Source organism: Alosa pseudoharengus, unplaced genomic scaffold (assembly GCF_046254945.1).
Source record: "Alosa pseudoharengus isolate Yale_2024_CS ecotype anadromous, Long Island Sound unplaced genomic scaffold, YU_APseudo_1.1 YU_APseudo_1.1_scf_1, whole genome shotgun sequence".
NCBI lineage: Eukaryota > Metazoa > Chordata > Actinopteri > Clupeiformes > Clupeidae > Alosa > Alosa pseudoharengus.
Genome location: NW_027468564.1, coordinates 13,666,146 through 13,688,049, shown reverse-complemented (window position 1 = coordinate 13,688,049; position 21,904 = coordinate 13,666,146). Strand labels below are relative to the sequence as shown.

Below are 21,904 nucleotides of genomic sequence, written 5' to 3'. Positions count from 1 at the left end.
TGTTATTTGTTCCGGGGACCTTGGTGATGTTCCCACCATGACGACGTGTCAGAACTGTGGAGAGAAGGTCCAAACCAGAGTGGTGTATCACAGCGGAGCCTTCGCCTGGCTGATATGTGGACTCTGCCTTCTGTTTGGGTAACACACACACACACACATACGTACACACCAACCAGAGTGGCTTATCACAGTGGAGCCTTTGTCAGGTCATACTATCTATATGAAGACTGAAACAGAGCAACACAGACCTTTTCTTTTTCTTTTCATAAAGTCCAGTTATATGTCAACCATGTTACCAAATATTGCAGCTGTAACCAGACATCAGAACCCTAAACTATTAGCAGAACCCTAACCTGTTAGCAGAACCCTAGCCTGTTAGCAGAACCCTAACCTGTTAGCAGAACCCTAACCTGTTAGCAGAAGTGCTACCCCCTAACCTGTTAGCAGAAGTAATAACAAACAGTCTGAAATAACTGACTCCCCCCATCTCTCTCTCCACCTCTCTCTCTTCCCCCATCTCTCTCTTCTCCCCCCATCTCTCTCTCCACCTCTCTCTCTTCCCCCATCTCTCTCTCTCTCTCCTTCTATCAGGCTTGTGTGTGGATGCTGTGTCATCCCATTCTTCGTGGACAGCTGCAAAGACGCCCATCACTTCTGCAGTAAATGCAACGTCAACCTGTCCATCCACAAGAGGATGTAGCATTCACACACACGCATACACACACACACACCATTTTGTCAATTTAGTGAATTTGTTGCTATATTTAGCGACTTTTGGCCATCCCAATAGCAATAACAATAAAAGAATGCTTATACAATAAAAAACACATTTGTTCAATGTTTCATTTTATGAAATAAACTGACTGTCTGATTCATCTCTGTGTTTCAATTAAATTAAAGCAACACTAGTATTATGTTAGTACAGTAACTAAACATAACAGGAAAAACACTGGATGACTATACAGTTGAGATTTTATTTATTAAACACAACACTTACAACTTAACATTGTAGAAAACAGGGGACATACACAGTTGATTCTAACACAGAAATATCAAGAGCAGGCAGGCTACAGCAGCAGACCCTCATACCCAATAATGAGAAATATCAAGAGCAGTCAGGCTACAGCAGACCCTTATACTGATGGTAATTTTAATACCATAGATTTAATAGAGACCCAGTCAGACCAATAGTATGAAAAATCAGGAACAGAGTTTATTTACGATGATGCTCATCAAGGGAGAGACAGCATGACTTCACCTAAAGATCCATCAGCTGCTCTAACTAGACAAGGAAATAGTTAGGGTTTAAGTATCCTTCCAGGCTGACGGGAGATGGCGTTGGTCATCCCATCTCACATGGACTACACTGAATCAGACCCTGATTAGTGGCAGCCTGGCAATCCAGAGCAGATAGCTACTGACGCAGCCATGCAGAACAGTGAAACACTGCAAAGTCATAATATTCCTGCTTATCACAGTCACACACAGATATACACAGGGACAGTACAGATATCATACAGTCATTACATAGAATCATACTTTTAGTATCAAAGTGATCCACTAATGAGAAATGCAGAACATTAAACCACATATTGGAATATTAGACATAATTCAGAACATTAAACCATATATTGGAATATTGGACATAATGTTCTATTCCACTTTCTCTCAATACTCAATAATGAGAAATATCAAGAGCAGTCAGCCTACAGCAGCAGACCCTTATACCCAATAATGAGAAATATCAAGAGCAGTCAGACCCTCATACCCACTAATGAGAAATATCAAGAGTAAGCAGACCCTCATACCCAATAATGAGAAATATCAAGAGCAGGCAGGCTACAGCAGCAGACCCTCATACCCAATAATGAGAAATATCAAGAGCAGTCAGGCTACAGCAGCAGACCCTCATACCCAATAATGAGAAAGGAACCCACATTCCAGCATTCAGATCCTGATCTGATCAGGTAGGGGCAGATCCTGATCTGATCAGGTAGGGGCAGATCCTGATCTGATCAGGTAGGGGCAGATCCTGATCTGATCAAGTAGGGGCAGATCTGATCAGGTAGGGGCAGATCCTGATCTGATCAGGTAGGGGCAGATCCTGATCTGATCAAGTAGGGGCAGATCTGATCAGGTAGGGGCAGATCTGATCAGGTAGGGGCAGATCCTGATCTGATCAGGTAGGGGCAGATCCTGATCTGATCAGGTAGGGGCAGATCCTGATCTGATCAGGTAGGGGCAGATCTGATCAGGTAGGGGCTGATCTGATCAGGTAGGGGCAGATCTGATCAGGTAGGGGCAGATCCTGATCTGATCAGTTCTGGGCAGTTTTGTCCATTTCTTTGCTGTTTCTCGCTTGTTGCTCGCAGTTTTCTCTACAGAGCTCGCCCTACAGCTTCGGAGTAGATACTCCTACAATGACAAATGTCTGAGAAACTCCATCGCTACCTTGTTCTTATAGCTAGGCGGTGCCTGGCATGTATGTTTGTAATGCCGCAAAGCAATTTGTTACCTCACATGACCTGAGACTCCCGCAAGACTTTCAAGTGCCCATCCAAGCCCATTTCCAATTTTCCTAAACCAGGCACCAATCACAACCGTTGAGGCGGGCTTTACACGATGACAATAGAACACCGGAACAGTGCTTGTTTGAAGCTGCGGTTTTAGACATGGGGTTAGAAGAAAGTTTCCTGAGGAGACAGGTGAACCTTCTTTAGTGTCCTCGGGAAGAAGAGATGCTGGTGAGCCTTCTTGATCAGGGTAGAGGTGTTGAGGGTCCAAGAGAGGTCCTCAGAGATGTGGACACCCAGAAAGTGGAAGCTGTATAAATGCTCAGTGCAACATTACTGTATCATCTTTGTATCTAATTCTGTTCACCTCAGTGTCATGCTCAAAGGCACTTGGACACTAAGACCAGGAAGATTTTGTATGGAAGATGATATTCATCTTCTATACAAACAAGCCTCAGTGTAACTGCTGCTAGTCTCCTGTCAGGACATGTTCTCCTGTTGACCACTAGATGGCACCATAACACTGCACTGTGGGCTCAGACGCACTAGTTTGAACTGTACAGTGAGACGGGACCTGTTGCTGATGTCATCACACATGTGACCTAACAGTCAGACAAATATAGACATGCAATGCAATGCAATGTTGACACTCAAATGAAAAATAAAACATTTATGCAGTGAAATCAGTTCAACTCCAACATATTTTCTGTTTTGACTGTTAGTGACTGTTCTGTGAAGTACAAACAAACCCTCACACACACTCCTCTGTCATTTCCATGTTATATTACAAGGATACAAGGAAGTTTATTGTCACATGCATATAGTTACTGGAAGGAAGAAATGCAGTGAAATTATGTCTGGTGTCAGCCTATTTGTGCATTAATGGGGGGGGGGTAGAATAGGTTTAGTAGATTAAGTGGCAAGGGCTGCATAAGAAAGGTGGGGGAGGATTGGGATGGGGGGGGGGGGGGCAAGGATAAACTCCCTTACCAAGGAAGAAACCTTGGGCTGATCCACGGCTCAAGGGGCTAACCCAACTGCCAGGGGTCTTGGTGTGTGCGTTGGGGAGATGACAGGGGGGATGGGATAGTGTGCTGTGTATGTGGGGAGAGGGCAGTGTGCAATATGTGTGTTGGAGAAGCTTCCTCATGAGACAATGTGCTGTGTATTGGGGGGGGGGGGGGGGGCAGTGTGCTGTAAGTATGATGTTGGGGATGTGTGTTGGAGAAGCTTCCTGATGAAATAATGTGCTGTGTATGTAGGGGGGGGGGGGCAGGGACTTACTATTGCAAGCAGAGTACTGTATGTATGATGTATGTGAGTGATGACAGTGAAGATGTGTGTGTGGGCGGGAGGGGAGTGGAGCAGTGACTGTGTGTGTAGTGTGTGTGTGGGTAGGTGGGGGCAGTGTGCTGTAAGTATGTAGAGGATGTGTGTTGGAGAAGATCCTGAAGACAATGTGCTGTGTATGTAGGGAGGGGGGCGGCAGTGTGCAGCAAGTATGTAGAGGAGGCTTCCTGTAGCAAGCAGTGTGCTGTATGTATGTGAGGTGATGACAGTGATGATGTGAGTGTGTTTTGTTTTGTGTGTGTGTTGGGGATGGGGGTGGGGTGGGGGCATATTGACAATGTATGTACAGGATATATGATAACAAAACACATTTTACAAGAAAAACATACTAAAAACTTAAGTAAACATTAATTATATTTTAAAAATAGGTATGTTCATTGGTCATGCTCTCTCTCTTTCTCTCTCACCCACCAACACACACTCACACACTAATACGATCAAATAATGGAAATCAACTCAAAAACTCAATTTGCCTCCATCACCACATACAGTATACGGGAGAAATACATTTTTTTTTTAAAGTAAAACAAAAATCTAATAAAGACGTATTGTACAACAGATGGTGAGAGATGTTAATAAAGCGTCCAACCAGTCCACATTTCCATATGGTTTCATACATGACAAAACAATACCAAATAGATACAATAGATCCTGACATTCACACAATGTCCACCCCAGTCCAGTCCACATGTCCATATGGTTTCATACATGACAAAACAATATCAATAGATACAACAGATCCTGACATTCACACAATGTCCACCCCAGTCCAGTCCACATGTCCATATGGTTTCATACATGACAAAACAATATCAATAGATACAACAGATCCTGACATTCACACAATGTCCACCCCAGTCCAGTCCACATGTCCATATGGTTTCATACATGACAAAACAATACCAAATAGATACAACAGATCCTGACATTCACACAATGTCCACCCCAGTCCATATGTCCATTTGTGCACATGTTGGAGAGTGACTGGTGTGTGTGTGTGTGTGTGTGTTGCTGGTGTCCATATGTCCATCTGTGCACATGTTGGAGAGTGACTGGTGTGTGTGTGTGTGTGTGTGTGTGTGTGTTGCTGGTGTCCATATGTCCATCTGTGCACATGTTGGAGAGTGACTGGTGTGTGTGTGTGTGTGTGTGTGTTGCTGGTGTCCATATGTCCATCTGTGCACATGTTGGAGAGTGACTGGTCCTCCTCTGTCTGCGGAGTCCATGCTGCATGCTGTCAATCATCTCTGGCTGATCAGGACACGCCTCCATTCTCCATTCATCTCACTGCTGAGCTCCACTCAGGAAGAAGCTGTTTCCTGTGTGCTGTTTGTGTGTGCGCTGCTGGTGTGTGTGTGTGTGTGTGTGTGTGCGCTGCTGGTGTGTGTGTGAGTGTGTGTGTGTGCGCTGCTGGTGTGTGTATGTCTCTGTGTGTGTGTGTCTGTGTTTGTTTGTCCCCTCAGGAAGAGCCTGTTTCCTGTGTTACTGGTGTGTGTGTACGTGTGTGTGTTTGTGTGTGTTTGTGTATGTGTGTGTGTCTGTGTGCGCTGCTGGTGTGTTTATGTCTGTGTGTGTGAGAGAGTGTGTGTGTGTCTATCTGTGTTTGTTGAGCTCCCCTCAGGAAGAGCCTGTTTCCTGTGTTACTGGTATGCACGCGTGTGTGTGTGTGATATGTGTGTATACAATGGTGTGTGTGTGTGTGTGTGTGTGTGTGGTATGTGTGAATAAGATGGTGTGTATGTGTGTGTGTGTGCTGGATCCCATCCTCATGCCATGAGCTTCTGCACCACAGACCCCATACAGTTCAACACTTCCATATCACGTGGGTCAAAACTTTGATGTACACACTACTTTTGTGATGCACAAAATACATTTGGCCGCAAATCATTACCCCATCTGCAGGATAAAGGAGAGAAGAGGATCATCAATCAGTGTCCATGACAACCGTCTCCCAGTGAGCCAGACTGCATGAGAGACAGAGGTCTCTATTGTGACATCACTAACAGTAGCCGTAACATTTACACACATTCACACATTTGACACACTGCAGCAGAAACAGGAAGTCCAACACCACTGGTCCAATCACAAGCACTTAGAGAGTGGTGACAGACTCCACCAATAGGGATGGCTGCACATTCCCTTCATGGTGTTTGTGGCCTGACTTGTGTTCAACAGTCACTCACTGGCCTTGAACCTGTGACCTTGGGACCTTACACTGAAACATTTGTCATGTCAGAAACAAGATAAAGAGAATGTCAGACAAAAAGAAAAGACAAATATTAAAGAGAGAGAAGGATGGCAAGAGTAAAAGAGGGAGAGGTGTGGGCTGAAGGACACTCACATATGAGGAGTAAAAGATGAGAAAGAACTTTAACACATTTCTGTCAGTTAACACATTTCAAACTACTGTTTTCAAAGAGAGATATAAAAATAACGTAAAATACAAAGAAAGACATAAAGAGATATTTTAAACGAAGTAGAATAGAAAGAAAGAAAGAAATAAGGGGAACAAAAAAACAAGATGAGAAGAGATGTCAATCAGAAAAAGAGGAGGTTGGGCAAGAAAAAGGAAAGAGAGAGAGCGCCATATGAAAGATGTGCAATTCCGTAAACTTGACAGCGGTTTCCCGAGATCTGATGCCCTTTCATCTGATGTCTGACAGCTGAGGGTGTCCTAAAACGTACACCGTACAGGGCCAATTTGTGGTCCCAGTCCGCCCCTGGATGTAGTGGAGGCGAAACGCAAGTAAACACAGTTTATCCACCTGAATATTTCTGAATATCTATCTAGATAGATAGATAGATAGATACTATATTGATCCCCAAAGTGAAATTCAAGGTCCCAGTAGCTTAAGACACCACATCTACAACATAAACAGGATGAGAAAATAACATCCACATGACTAAAAAGAACAGTAAAAGATACTAAAAATACTAAAACAAGGATCCACATGAATGGACTTTAAACATTCAAAAATCACACTGTATAATTAATACTCACAACATGTACACTCTAGCAACCATTTAATACCACTGTTACACATTGGACAATATCTCCAACATCATCAAACATGTTCTGAATGCCTTTTTAAAAAAGTCAAATACTGCATGGCACAGTCCACCTCAACATAACCACAGAAGTCATATTACCCACCTCTTATTTTACCACCTCAACGTAACTACAGAAATCATAGTTTACCCACCTCTTATTTTACCACTACATCCTGAAGACACAGGAGAGAGAGGGAGACACAAACACCCTCTCTCTCTCGCGCGCACACACACACACCGGGAAAACAGGAGACACAGGGGAACACAGAGGAAAGTCCAACAAGGGGCAAATAGCCTCGGCGCTACAATTTCTACTTTGTTTGCCATTTACCATGTTCCCTGGTAAATCATCATCATGTTTTGGATATTTTCCCTGCGGAGTCGACACTACCCATAGCAACCCAAACCCTTGGAGGCTGGACTGGACTGTAGCGTGCGTCACGTCGCCTCCCCTAACGAAACGAAACTGAAACAGAAGTCGTCGCTTCCGTATTGTGAAATAGCAGTTGACCATTTCGGCAATGACGCATCTTGAAATTGGTAAGTTTATCAACTTTGGATAGTAAACGAACCGGTGCTTCAACGCAATGGCGTTCATAGTAATACGATAACGGACAATACAACTGGAAAATGTAGGCTAGTGTTTGTCTCTCGGCGTCGACACGAAGCGAACGTTAGGCTTCACTGTAGCCTAGTGTTCTTGTTCTCAAATAGGCTGTTTGTCGATCCTCGCTTTAAGTACAAGTACAAGTTGTAAGATTGTGTAGCAGAGATAAGTCTCCGTAACCTACAAACACATTTTATAGCCTATCTATCCTGTAATAGGCCTACAGTAGGATTACCAGAGAATGTGGTTCTACCGACTGAAGACGGAGGCTACAATGGCGTAGGCTAGGCTACTTCGAAATCTTTAATGCGGGGAAGATAAAGGAATATAGAAAAATCGCTTTCTTCATATTTGGGCATGTTTGTTTGTTTGGAGTATAATTACTTTCACTTGGGACTGAAGCCGTTCCATTAACTCAAGTTAGCGGCATCGTGGCCTCATTTATTTAATTGAAGAAAAGAGGATATGTGTCGTAAAATTACAAGTAGCCTATATCCAGAGCCCGTCTACTAGTGCTGGGCGGTATGACCAAAAATGTATATCACGGTATTTTTCAAAATTCTTACGGTTTCACGGTATATGACGGTATGTTTTCCCCCATGCACAATCAGATGTTCACAGCATTTTCTACAGGTTGAGAGAGGAATTGCTGCAGTACATTGACTAAGGATGGTCTATTTTACTGTCATGATGTAGAATAACTCCACACTAGTGGTAATGCAGTTTTGCATGGCCCCAGAAAATGATGCTGTTTACAAAGAGCCACTCATGATTCTAATGAAGAATCTAATCAGAATGCAAAGACAATTGCAGTCAAAATACAGAACTTTTACTGTGCAAATTTCACAAACATCTTGTATAAAACCAATACAAAAAGTAGTGCAACTTCAATAATTATACTTTTTTGAAAATTATACAATTTAAAATAAAACCTCTCTGCTGCTTACTTATCAGAAACATGCCTTATTGTTATTGTGTGGTTTACATGATAGTCCGGTGGACAGCCCATAGAGCCCCATTGTGGACCCGGAAATGTTGAGTACACCAACGTTTTATGATGGAAATATATAGTATGGGTTCCCAGCATGTAGAAACTGCCGGATGCTAATTTGCATATGTTGGGCAATTTGTGTAAGTGAGCTAATTAGCATAAATTAGCATAATCGCCTATCTTGATGATATTATAAGAGCTGCTTGGCCAAAATGGACAATGTTAGTATGTTTTTAGGGGTTACTGGAGATGTTGAGTCCATATCTGACATTTTCAAGATTCAAAATCACTATTTAAACTTGGTTTAGTCACGTTTTTACTCTCATTAAGCTGATTTTGCTGAGTTTTTTGGTCCAATTTAGACAGATTTTTGGAGGATAGGGCTGTAGCGATATACAGTAGGGCTGTAACAATACACCAACTTAACAATTCGATTCGTATCGTGATTTGTGACCCACGGTTTGATACAAACCTCTTTTTTTGGAGGGGGGGGTGGCTAGACTACAATATAATATATCTGTATTATTTTATATCCTGATATAAAAAGAGAGAATACTGAATGTCTGATATTTATGACAGCACACTTTATGCAGATTAGCCTATAGCTTAGGCCTACTATTTCTATTATAACTCTACCACATTCAGCTGTCTGGTTGAAGCCTGGAAATATTGTAAACAAAGTAGCATAGTTGGCTAGCTTATCATAGTCTACTGATTGGACTGTTCAGTTTCCTCATGTGTGTTTAAGGTAATATTGTTCTCCTTGGGACATGCCCTTTTGGGAAACATTGGTATTGAGATGATCATTCAACTTGAATGCAAGAGCTTTAACAAATATGTGCAGCATGCTAATGATGCTAAGCAGATTTAATAGTGTAACGATTGATGAGACAGCGTTGTCTAATCAAAAGCTTTATTAAAGGTCGGGAGCAGGGACATAGGCACAGAACATAGCACACGCTAGGGAAGTCAAGAACACTCGCACCTTACACACATAGGGTTGGACGCCACACCATAAAGGCACAAGCACACATATTAACAACCCCAAAGTTCTCCCAGAATCCCCAGCGCAAAACATTGTGGGAATTTCAAGCACAGTCCAGTACGCTACACAGTTCCCCCAACAAGCCATTGCCGTCCTCGGAGTGGGCGTTCCCACATTCAGTCCAGCAAAGTCTCTGGCACTGCCACACAGCAGGTGGGGTGCACACACCACAAGAGCCCTACTCACCCCGAGGAACCACAACCACCAGAGGCCCAATGCGGGCGTGCTGGCAGTCACCTGGCCGTCGCCGCTCGTCCCCAGCGAATGCCCTCAGGTCGCACTTTAGCAGTGTGCACCACAGCAATGTTCCTCCAACACCTGGCGGGGCCTAGCCTCCACTGCCACAGACCCCCCGGCACTGAGCACCGTAACCGGCACCACACCTCCGACGCTCCGCTGTCTTGCCAGTCGGGGCAGCAGACTCCAGCTCCATCACAGCCGGACCACGCTGCGCAATCAGGCTACAGCTACCGACGTTGGCATCCCTCCTCTGCTGCCTTGTCGCAGAGCTGTCCTCCGCTGCTCCCGGCCGCTCCACTCCGCCACGGTCGCGCCAAGGCCTAGACCTTCTCTCTGGCTCGTGGCATCGGATTTCACACAACAAACTTTTTTTCCCCTTATTTTTTTTCCCCCGTATAATGTATTTTAAGAGCGCCAGCGAACAGGCCAACTCGAACAGGCGCCCACACAGCATGGTGCCTCCCACACGCACCCAAAGGCTTACAGTTCAGTTTTTCAGAGGGCCCTTCCACCGAGGCTGCCCAACCGTCGTGCCTCAAACGGCTCCACCTCCTTGCCGCTCCACTTCTGCTCTGCTCCGCAGCCAGGGCCACCGGCAACTCCAGCCTAAAGCCGCCCGGCGGGGGCAGGGGCTCCAGGTCTTCTCACGGTGAAGTCAGCACCCAGGCCGGCGTCACCACCTCATCTTCCAAGGCTGCTTCCTCAGGCCGCTCTCCCGGTCGCGTTAAGTCTTTCTCCGCCGTGGCCACTGCATCGAGACCCTCTTCAGGCAAGCACTCCTCCCGTAGCCAGGCCCAGGTGATGGCTGGTCTCTACTGAAGGCCTCTGTAAGCTTTTTAGTACCCCTTGCAAGGGCTCTTTTTTTCTTACCCCTTGCAGTGATCCATCCCTGGCGGAGAGGTCTCCCACTCCCGGCTCCTCCAGCACTGAAGACACGGTCTCCTACAGAACGCAACTTGCTCCTCTATGGAAAACGTGCCCATCTACAGGTGCTGCTTTGGAAAGCACCAGACCGTCCTGATCCACCGGCTATGGATATTACCACGTTTGGATGGAGTAAGAAGACAGGTATGAAGAAACGAGAAGAACTCGCCCACCCTCGATTCAAGTCCTGTTGCTCCTCCTGATTTGTTAGATGTTATCAGCTGTAACTGCACAGCTGTGTATACATGTATCTGGAAAGTGCAACTGCAGGCCTGGCCTGTACTAATTATTGTTTCTGCAAAGGCAGTGATGTTACATGTTGCAATATATTAACACAGCAAAAAGAGCAGAAGGACATGGATGAAGAATCTGGAGAAGATGACGACAGGACAACGGATGAGGACAGAGAGGAGTAGTAGAGGCTACTGTAGTTCTTCACTTTGTTACTCAATTGTGAGTCACAGCAGAGGGCCAGTGAATAGCTATTTTCAAAATTATTGTGGAATTCAGAAAATACTTGAGGATCCAAATTATTCCTGAACACTGAACATTTTTATCCTCCAAAAATCTGTCTAAATCGGCCCCAAAAACTCAGCAAAATCAGCTTAATGAGAGTAAGAATGTGACCAAACCATGTTTAAATAGTGATTTTCAATCTTGAAAATGTCAGGTATGGACTCAGCATCTCCAGTAACCCCTACAAACATACTAACATTGTCCATTTTGCCTAAGCAGCTCCTATAATATGATCAATATAGGCGATTATGCTAATTTATTCTAATTAGCTGAATTACACAAATTACCCAACATATGCAAATTAGCATCCGGCAGTTTCTGCATGCTGGGGACCCATACTATATATTTCTATCATAAAACTTTGGTGTACTCAACATTTCCGGGTTCACCTTTCTGTCCACCGGACTATGACGTTAGTGGTAAGCTAACGTTAACTTCATGTGGATGTGGATGTCTTGTTAGCCTGCCATGAGCTTCGGTTCGGTTCGGTTCGCTAGGCAAAACATTAACAAAAAAGTTTGTTTTGGTGCACTGATGAGTGATGACAGTCAGGATCATTTCTAACTAGCCAGCTAGTATTGCTCAGTGCATGTCTATAACATGCTTTACTTGCTACCTGGATAATTTCTGCGAATATTCTTAAGGTGAGATGACTAATAAGAACATTAAACTTCACTGTGTTCGGTGGGTTGCTAACTAACGACATCACCTACTAGCCAGCTAGTTACAGCTGTTGAACAATCTCAATAGAATTTTCGTGACGGTAAATCCCTTTCAATGCAGTATCCCTTAACGTTTTTCCTTAACTAAATAAACAATTTAAGGTATTCTGTGCAACACCCTTAAATAAACCCCTTACCTAATTAAGCCTTAAAGGGTCATACTTCAGGGGAAAAACTTATTATGTTTTGTGTTTGACCTCATTATGCCTCGCAGTGGCACCATGCGTGCGTGTGAAAAAAGTCCCGTCTGAAACAGTGTCGTGCGGCGCAGCGTTCCAAACGTTGTGTAATCAAATACACCGGTATGGCGGTATATTAAAAATTAATATCATAACGAAAATATACACCGGTATACGGTGTGAACCGGTATACCGCCCAGCACTACCGTCTACGGGGAGCCACTCCGTATGAAGTCCCATTGTACCGAATTTTGGTTGCAGTTCCACCAAAGTTGCACTGGGGGCGATCGCCATGAGTGCAAAATGAATGGGAGTCAATGGAGCTAGACGGCTAAATTTGTCTCTTTCACCTGATTGTCGTTGACAAATCTCAGATTTGATTGTAGTTTGTGTAACTTCAACATGGGTTATAGGTCAAAAGTTGAAAGAACGAGTGCTTATGTCCTTTTGATTTCTTACAGGTTGGGTCGTTGTTGCCCATAACACGCTAGCATTGTGCTAATGAATGATGTCACTGACACGTTTGAAAGGCTTTTTAGAACACTTAAGTGACTTTAAAAAATATAATACTTAACCAAGTGTATTTTCTTTGTCTCCCCTGTCGAATGCAATATTCAAATTACTTGGGGAAAAATCATATCCCGAGAAAAGTGGATTCTGAGGGGTACAGCTCCATAGACCTCCATTCATTCTACATTTCCGAGAGTGGCAGTTCTCCCCGTTTTTGTCACTTGAAAGCTGCATATCTTTCTTTTACAAGCGTCTTACACTATATTTTAAGCAAATACAGTTGTTTATTTAGGATTAGTGAGTGTATGTTTTAACCTTTGTTGTGGCATCCGTGTTTGTCACACATTCCGACGGCAAAGCACATGAACACTTGCTGTGGGAAAAACAAAGTAGCCACGGGGGCGGTCCTTGTTGTAAAGCATGTTTCTTCAGCAATGTTCAGACTCGTGTAGTAGTTTTTCAAACAGAAAAATCATTTATTTTTCCCAAACTTCCATTAGTTACAGTACCTTTCTTCCATAAACTATAACTAAATAGGAGTAGGGCTTTTATTTATCTATATATAAACTACCACCTCGACGGTCAGAAAAAGTGTTGCTCCTATCTCCATGCTCTCACCCTTCTCCTTCACATGTTCCAATTAAACCTACTCAGCCTCAGCCACACCTATTCTCCTTGCTACTGCCCCCTATAGGCCTGAGGTTATTAATACATTTTTCAAACATTAAACTGGCGCTTACACTTGTCATTCCGAAGTGCCATGAATGCACCATTCCTACAGCATGCGGGACATCAAGCCCCGCCCACATCAAACTCAGCCATGTTTTCTTTGTCTTCGTCACTCCACATACGCTTTACCAGAGAATGTCTAATAGGGGGCTTTACTGTTTATGCCAAAACAGCCCGGTAGCAGGGACGGTCTGGGACTAAAAAAAGGCCCTGGACTTGCTTCCAAATAGGCCCACTACCATACACAGTACACGCACACACACATCCTTGTCCCTTGCTGTCTCACATACTTTGCCATTCAAAAATAGGTGGTCACAGTTTACAAAAACGCTAATTATATGCTGCTGGAGAATTTGGGTGCCATAACATGAAATACTTTTGGGCCTCCCAAATGATAGAGGGATTCGGGGGCATGCTCCTCCGTGCCGAACATTTTGAAAAATAACCCCTTAAATGATGACTTCTGGTGAATTGTGTGGAAACTAATAGATTGATTATTTTTTGATTGATAGTTTTTAAATATATTACTATATTCAACTCATTTTAAGCAAGTCTATTGAGAGTTTGATCTCATCACATACTACATCAATGAAGTAATCCTAGCTCCTGAGGAATCTTTAAATAAGGTAGTCTGTGTTCTTTATTTTTATCCCAATTTTTATAAGCCCAGGCTATTCTTTCACTTGCCATCATGCCTGATTCTCCATTTCCAGTATAATATGTTATGACCTCCACCAAGGAGCTGATGTTTTCACCCCTGTCTGATTGTTTGTGTCCTTTAACATTTTCTTTTGTTATATTACCTCACTCTGTCACAGCTTCAATCTCTATTTTTAGCATAATCAACACTGAAAAGCCTATTGAGTTGCCCTGTGTATGAAATGTGCTATAAATAAAACTGTTTTGCCTGGCCTTGCCATAAGATAACATTTTGTTTACCTTTATTCAACTTGTTCATTCTTAGCCATGGATTACTGTGCAGAACAGATGTGCATGTGTGCAATGTGTATCCCATTACTCTGATTTGTTTATGTTGGTCCGTCTCTATCATTCGCCAGTGTAAGATCAGGAGATCCCAGGAAACAGAGTGTGTTTGCCTAAAATGAGTTCTTCTCTCTCATTCTCCAGTGTAAGATCAGGGGATCCCAGGAAATAGAGTGTGTTTGCCTAAAATGAATTCTTCTCTCTCATTCTCCAGTGTAAGATCAGGGGATCCCAGGAAACAGAGTGTGTTTGCCTAAAATGAGTTCTTCTCTCTCATTCTCCAGTGTAAGATCAGGAGATCCCAGTAAACAGAGTGTGTTTGGCTAAAATGAGTTCTTCTCTCTCATTCTCCAGTGTAAGATCAGGAGATCCCAGTAAACAGAGTGTGTTTGCCTAAAATGAGTTCTTCTCTCTCATTCTCCAGTGTAAGATCAGGAGATCCCAGTAAACAGAGTGTGTTTGGCTAAAATGAGTTCGTGTGAAAAAGAGGACCATGACTGTGAGCCTCAGAGGTAAGAAAACAGACAAATAATAATAGTAGTAATAATAATAATTATAATAATAATAATAATAATAATAATAATAATAATATATTTGCATCTATTATTTGTGTATTTGTTCATTTGCATAGGCCTACTACATCTTTTCAGTCCAACATCAGAACACAGTATGGTTGTAATAAGCATGTGGGGAGCAGTGTAATACCTGCCAAAGCTGAATGGAAACATACATTCCTATCCAGCATTCATTATTATCCATAATCATCCATAATACCTTGACTCTGCATTATGCTAGTGCAACTGATGAAGTGCATGTTTAGTACCACCATGTTGCCAGTGAGTGGCACTATAAGCATTCCTATCCAGCATCCATAATTTACCTTGACTCTGCATAATGCTAGTGCAACTGATGAGGTAGTGCATGTTGTAGTACCACCATGTTGCCAGTGAGTGGCAAACTGCGGCCCGCGGGCTGGATCCGGCCCTCCAAGCACTTTCATCTGGCCCGCCGAGTATTTCATTTGGTTATCAGGCTGCTCGCTATTTTTTTCCTGCGATAGAGACGACGTTGGTTAGCTTTACTGCAAACTGCTTTTCACTCTCCTTAGAGAACGTTTACAATGTCATTGTCAAAACATCATGTTAAATACAGATGATAGGCCTACTCTTAGTTATCTCCTTTGCAGCAGATCTAAAGTGAACGTTATGCGATCCATTTATTGGGAACGTGTCTGCGCTCACGAGAGGGAGAGAGAGCGGCAGGTTCCAGCTGGCTTGTCATTGTTGATAATTGATATCTCCTTCTTATAAGAAACTTTTAAAAGGAAATCATGAAGGCAACAGTAATTCCCACTACTGACCATTGAAAAACTGTGAGAGGGCACAGCCATAGGTACAGCACTATTTCTACATTTGTTAAACCGCATCAAATTAGCAGTCATTTTTAAGCAATTAATATTTTAAAACAAATACTTTTGATACTAAATGATAGGCTATAAAAAAAAAATGATGTGTGTCAGTGGGGGGGGGGGTTCCGTTGTGCGCCCTTTAGCCACGTAAATGCTAATAAATAAATTGCTGTGACTAAATAGCCTAGGCTTACGGTTCAAACAGTTGAATGGCATGGCATGTTTTCATTATTGATATTATTTTTCTTTGTTTTCCTACGTGTCCTGCCTTTTCTATTTCCTTTTCAAGCTCATAAGCAACATTTTGTGTTGTGCAAGCCTTAAACCATGTAAAATTATCAATAATTATGTTGCCGCAACAATCATATATCTGTTTATTGAGGAATGTATCAGGGGGGTATTCCAAGTACGTGTTTTAGTGACAATTCTGGGTAAGTTAACTCAGAGTAAGTGGTAAACCTCCTACAACAAGAGCCCTATGGCATTGTTTTGTTAGGAGAATGAAGCCATACAGCTCTTCTATTAGGAGGTTTACCCCTTACTCTGTGTTAACTTACCCTGGTTTGTCACTAAACCACGTACTTGGAATACCCCCCTGGTCTGCTGTGTGTGTAGCAATGATCATAATGATAATAATAATAACAATCACAATGCATGTGGTGATAGGAGCCGACAGGTGAAACTGAAATCCGGGTTTGATGAATAATCGATTATTGTTCATTGACGTTAGTGAAAGTCGATTAAGAAAATTCTTGCAAATTAGCAACCCTAGTAATGGTAACGTTCCCAGTAGGCTGCACATTTATCACAATCACAATTGTAATCACAGTATGAACCAATGCAATTATCCAATTGCAAAAGCTACAAATAAACTTGTAAAAGTTAATTGTCTCATTTCTGACTTTTATATTATATTCATCCTCGATGACTGCAACTTCTGGTTAGTGGGTGTGCACAGTGTGTGATGAGTTAGCAACGATGTTGGTGGTGGGGGAAAATAGTTGTACAACGGAACTTGCGACCAAATAATGACATTGGTACACCTGTTTCCAGAAAACATCGTACCTGTGTCACATTTTTCTAATATAAACCAAGAGATTAATGCTGGCATTGTCATTGCCATCAGCAAGAACCTAAACCTATTGCAAGCATATAAAACAGTTAACTTAAGCAGACCAATATTTGTCATTATTTGTGTTAAATATCTATGTTGGAAAAGATATATAGCCTACACGAATATCAGGGTATTGCTCGGTTTGTTGACTATCTTGTGGCTAAACGGCAGCGCGTCGCTGTTCTGTACGCTCGACCAGAGTTTGCATCCTATCTCTCCTTTTCACGTCTGAGTAGGCCTACCAGACACAACAATAGGTTTTGACCATACATATTTATGCATATAGTTACTCTACATCGAGAGACCAATAAGTATGTGACATCAGTCAAAAGCAATTGAATCCACGTGTCACACTAGTTCACCTGCAGGTAGTGAGAAGCAAGAGGACAATCTCACTTCATAAGAAAATGGAACCTACAATGCTGAGAGAACAAGACACCTGCTTTAGCCACTACACCTACACACTACCGTTACTACACTGGCTCCCTGTACAATACCATATTCAATTCAAAATCATCCTTGTCTTCAAAGCACAACATCATCTTGCACCTTCTTATCTTTCAAGCCTCCTGGCCCCTTACCAACCAACCTGCACCTTATAGCTGCAGTTGGCAAGTCTGACAGATTGAGGGGACTTAACCAAAATGTACAATGTTTACAACTCTCATGCCCCTCCCCCTCTACAGTACCACCGAGCACCCTCTCATCGAGTTTGTGCTCATCAGTGCGCACCAGACTGTGATTGACAGTCAGATCTCACACAGCCCCTGCTCTAATTGGACCAGAAGAACCGGGAGCTGTGGATTTTTGCAAAACAAACAACAGGCTCTAGGTGGAGGTAGAAGTGCGGGGTTTTTTTCTATAACTGGCTGATTTATGTTGTTCTGTCGGAGCATAGTGTCGGTTTCAGTGAATGTGATTAAAAAAATATTGCCAACTGCAGCTTTAAGCTCCACTGATGCCCACCTCCTTACCCACATCTGCACATCTCCGTTCCATGGGTGACAGGGCTTTTAGCGTGGCTGGCCCCAAACTCTGGAACTCCCTCCCACTTGCACTACGTCAAAGCACTTCACTGTCCACCTTTAAATCCATGTTAAAAACTCACCTTTTCACTCTTGCTTTTCCTTCCTACTCATAACCATGCCTCCTCCATCCCACTCGCTCCTCTATTACTGTTTTATTTTATTCTACTTTTGTTGGCAATGTTTGTCTCCTGCTGAATGTGTGTGTTTTACTAAGTGTACAGTCTATGTTCTCTTGTATACTTACCCTGATTGATGCTTTTATGTTGCTTTTATGTCTGTCCTCTTGTCTTATTGTACAGTGTCCTTGGTTGACTTGAAAGGCGCTTTGAGTAAAATGTATTATTATTACACCATTTATCATTGTGCTGATTTTAAGAGTCTGTGAAGATTATAATACTAGCTTATCCAAAACTAAGGCAATGCTTGAATTAACATAAATAGCAAGAATGAGCCAAGCAGGGGAGTCAGTCTCTTAATGAAAATTAAGCTACAGGATAGATCCATCATTGAGTCACAAGATAAACATCCACTTTGTAATTTTTGGTTAGGCGGTTGTGATTTTTGGTTAGGCGCTCCGGACACCAACTGGACCTACCATGGAACGACACAAGTGCAACTGCCCAGTAGTTCAAACGACCAAACTTTGCGTCCTCGTTTGCAATTGAGAGTTCAAACAACCTCTTCTAGAAACACCAAATCCCAGAATGACGGAGCGAACTATCAAGGTTGTGACGCAAGTTAGCCAACAAGGCTTTCTAGAAACTAGCCCCTGATTGGTGAGCTTCACAGTCAGTCAGGGGTTTTTATTGCTTGCATCGTATAAGTATAAGTAGTATACTCTTTTGATCCCGTGAGGGAAATTTGGTCTCTGCATTCATCCCAATCCGTGAATTAGTGAAACACACTCAGCACACAGTGAACGCACAGTGAGGTGAAGCACACACTAATCCCGACGCAGTGAGCTCAGTGTTTCCTCTACGTTGATTTTGCCATGGCGGCCCCCCATGCTAAAATGATTGCCCCAACTCTATCAGAATTAGGGCAGACGCACAATGTAGTCCCAGTTGCCTTTTAAATGACCCTTCCGACGTGTCCTCCTACATGGCTGGCGTTCAAATTGCAACTTAACAATAAGTAGAACTAGTCAGAGGTCATTAGGGTCCAGTTTCACTTTTGTTGTGTGTATTGTGTTGATTTGGTGGGGCAGAGCTGGGAGTTTGCAGACTGGCCTACCCCCATTGCTAAAAAAATCTAGAGGAAACACTGGAGCTGCGACAGCGGCACTCGGGGAGTAGTGAGGGGTTAGGTGCCTTGCTCAAGGGCACTTCAGCCGTTCCCACTGGTCGGGGTTCGAACCGGCAACCCTCCGATTGCAAGTCCGTAGCGCTAACCAGTAGGCCACGACTGCCCAAAAATGTAGTCGTTAGAATGTATGAATTAGTTAGAACTTGATGAGAGTCATATGTAACCAGTTACTTCCTATCAGCTGTGTTGATGTTGTGTGTCTGTGTGTGTATATGCAGCTCTCTGCATGAAAAAGTCACCATCAGAGTTTAACTTACGCAAATGTAGCACACTGGGAATTAGGACTGAACGATTTGGGGAAAATATCTTATTGCGATTTTTTCTGTAGGATATTGCGATTTGCGATAGGATTTTTGGATGTCAATGCATTAATTCAGTTCAATATTCCAGATTTCCCTTTAAGTCACTTACCACATATGATTGGACACAACTCAAAGCTAGTGGTTAGCTGTGGTGTGTGCAGCGAAATGCAGTGTTCTGACCAGAACTCTTTTTGGATGCCCCATTTCATTTTCTTTCTGTTGTTTGCATTGCTTTGCTATTATGACTGAGAAATATGAACGGATACAATGTAGACAGAGCTCTATACTCCACAATAGTTGCTTGCTCGGATTCGCTGCATTCTTGTCCGCACATGTTGGAGTGGACCAATCATTTGGCTCTTGCGGGATGGATTCCCACAGTAAATCTAGGGTAAGGTGTTTGTGTATGTGTTTGTGTGCGTAAACACAGGAATGTTTCCTGATGGAAGTTCTCCTCTTCTTCTCTAGGATGGAGGGCGCTAGCTCTAACAGGAGGCCTCCCTCCCCTCATGAGTCCATGAAGAGCGATGACTCCATGGGTGAACCAATCAACTTTACAGGAGGAGACTCTTCTACTGGACAGTAAGATCATGACTTTGGTCATTGTTATATATAATGGCATGTGTGTTTGTCTGTGTGTGTTTGTGTCTGTTGCTGCCCAGCCAGGTAATGTGTGTGGGTGTGACACATTGCGGTCACTACGGTTGAGTATGTGCTCTGACTGCCATACTGTACCAACGAGCCTGGCTCTTTGGCATTGTGGTCAAGCTGCAGGTTAAGTGCCCCGGAGACCTGGGTTCAAGACCGGGTGGGGTCACTGCTCTCTTCCTTCGCTACATAGTGTTTATTCAAATCCAGCATGAACTCCAAATGCATCTGCATTTTCTTTTTCACAAGAACCAAGAACCAACATGTAAACAGTAAGCCTCCGTCACCAGCTCATACAATTTTAATACAGCCTCTTTTAATCATGCTCCAGCTGTGTGTCTGTGTGTGTGTGTGTGTGTCTGTGTCTGTGTGTGTGTGTGTGTGTGTGTGTCAAAGTCAAAGTCTGCTTTATTGTCAATTTCTTCACATGTCAAGACATACAAAGAGATTGAAATTGCGTTTCCTACTATCCCACGGTGGAGACAAGACATATTTTACCAATTAGGTCCACAGACAAACATAACATTCAAGTAAACAATATAAAAAGTAAAAATAAGAAGGCACATACAATGAAGAAATAAGAGCAGCAAAATTTGGTTGAAATTGTGCAATTGTGCATACAGTAGACAGTCAATATAATAGTGCAAAAGTCAGGCCAATAAATGGCTGAGGTAGTTTTGTTTGAGCTAAGTATGCAAGTGGCATAGTGGTGCAAGTTATGTAAGAGCAGCAGAAGTGTGTTCAGAAGTGTTCAGGACAACAGGACAACAACAACAAGTTGCAAAGTGTGCAAGTGTACAAGTGGAGTAGTGCAAGTGGAGTAGTGCAAGGCAGCCATTGTGGGTCCAAAAGTCCAGGATGTTATGTAGCTGAGGGTGGAGGGGGGAGAGAGTTCAGGATCCTAACAGCCTGGTGTATGAAGCTGTTGGTGAGTCTGGTGGTGCGGGAGCGCAGGCTTCTGTACCTCTTCCCAGAGGGCAGTAGATCAAACAAATTGTGAGCGGGGTGACTTGCATCACTCACAATTGTGGTCACCTTGCGGTGTGTGTGTGTGTGTTTGTGCGTGTGTGTGTCTGTGTGTGTGTGTGTCTGTGTGTGATTAATGTAATGAGTTAATGTGGTGATGGAGGTTGTTCTCTGCTTGTTCTTTAGAGTAAGATCTGAGAGGGTTGCTGCCTGTAACACCAGTCTTTCTGACAAACAACACACCAGCTGTGGCGCTATCAGGTGAGGAGTGTTTGTGTGTGTGTGATGAACTCAGATAAACACTAAGCACATTGTGATGTAGTCACTTCAGCAGTAATCACATGAGGACATTCAGATGAGATATGAATCATGAGGGAAATTGTTTTTGTATTTTATATAAAACTCCTGTTTGTTTAAATCAGTGGTTCTCAAAGTGGGGTCCGCAACCCATAGCCAGGGGGTCCGCAAAATAATTTGCTTGAAATTATAAAGTTGAGTTTTATCGTTTTAAAAATTAATATCTACAGATGATGCCCCTTTTCACCCATAAAACGATGGTTACGTATGTAACCGCGGTTCTATGAATTTCGGATGACCGCCAGAGGCGGTGCTTTCAGCACCTGGATGTCCATCACATACGCATGAAGGTCGAGTGTTTGTACCAACAAAGTCACCTGTGACCGGGGTGACGTATGACGCGACGTCATGCACTTAAGGTGCTTTCACCCCGGAAGTGACCTCTTGGCAATCTTCTCGTCCCCCCTCCGAGTGA

The 21,904-nt window shown here is 43.2% G+C and overlaps 1 protein-coding gene and 1 long non-coding RNA gene across 3 annotated transcripts in view; both read left to right on the top strand.

Annotated features, from left to right (window-relative positions):
* LOC143121548 (uncharacterized) lies at positions 1-875 on the top strand. The gene is made up of 2 exons (XR_012986507.1): positions 1-138; positions 592-875. It is a non-coding gene; the product is annotated as an uncharacterized LOC143121548 (long non-coding RNA).
* Positions 876-7,406: 6,531 nt separating this feature from the next.
* The window catches only part of LOC143121457 (NACHT, LRR and PYD domains-containing protein 3-like), a 52,126-nt gene continuing 37,628 nt past the window's right edge, over positions 7,407-21,904 (top strand). For both annotated transcript variants that reach the window (XM_076281826.1, XM_076281830.1), the window contains exons 1-4: positions 7,407-7,454; positions 14,786-14,873; positions 19,987-20,100; positions 21,319-21,393. In XM_076281826.1, coding sequence (XP_076137941.1) covers positions 14,830-14,873; positions 19,987-20,100; positions 21,319-21,393 — 233 coding nt within the window. In that variant the 5' untranslated portion in view covers positions 7,407-7,454; positions 14,786-14,829. The remainder of the gene's footprint in view (positions 7,455-14,785; positions 14,874-19,986; positions 20,101-21,318; positions 21,394-21,904) is intronic.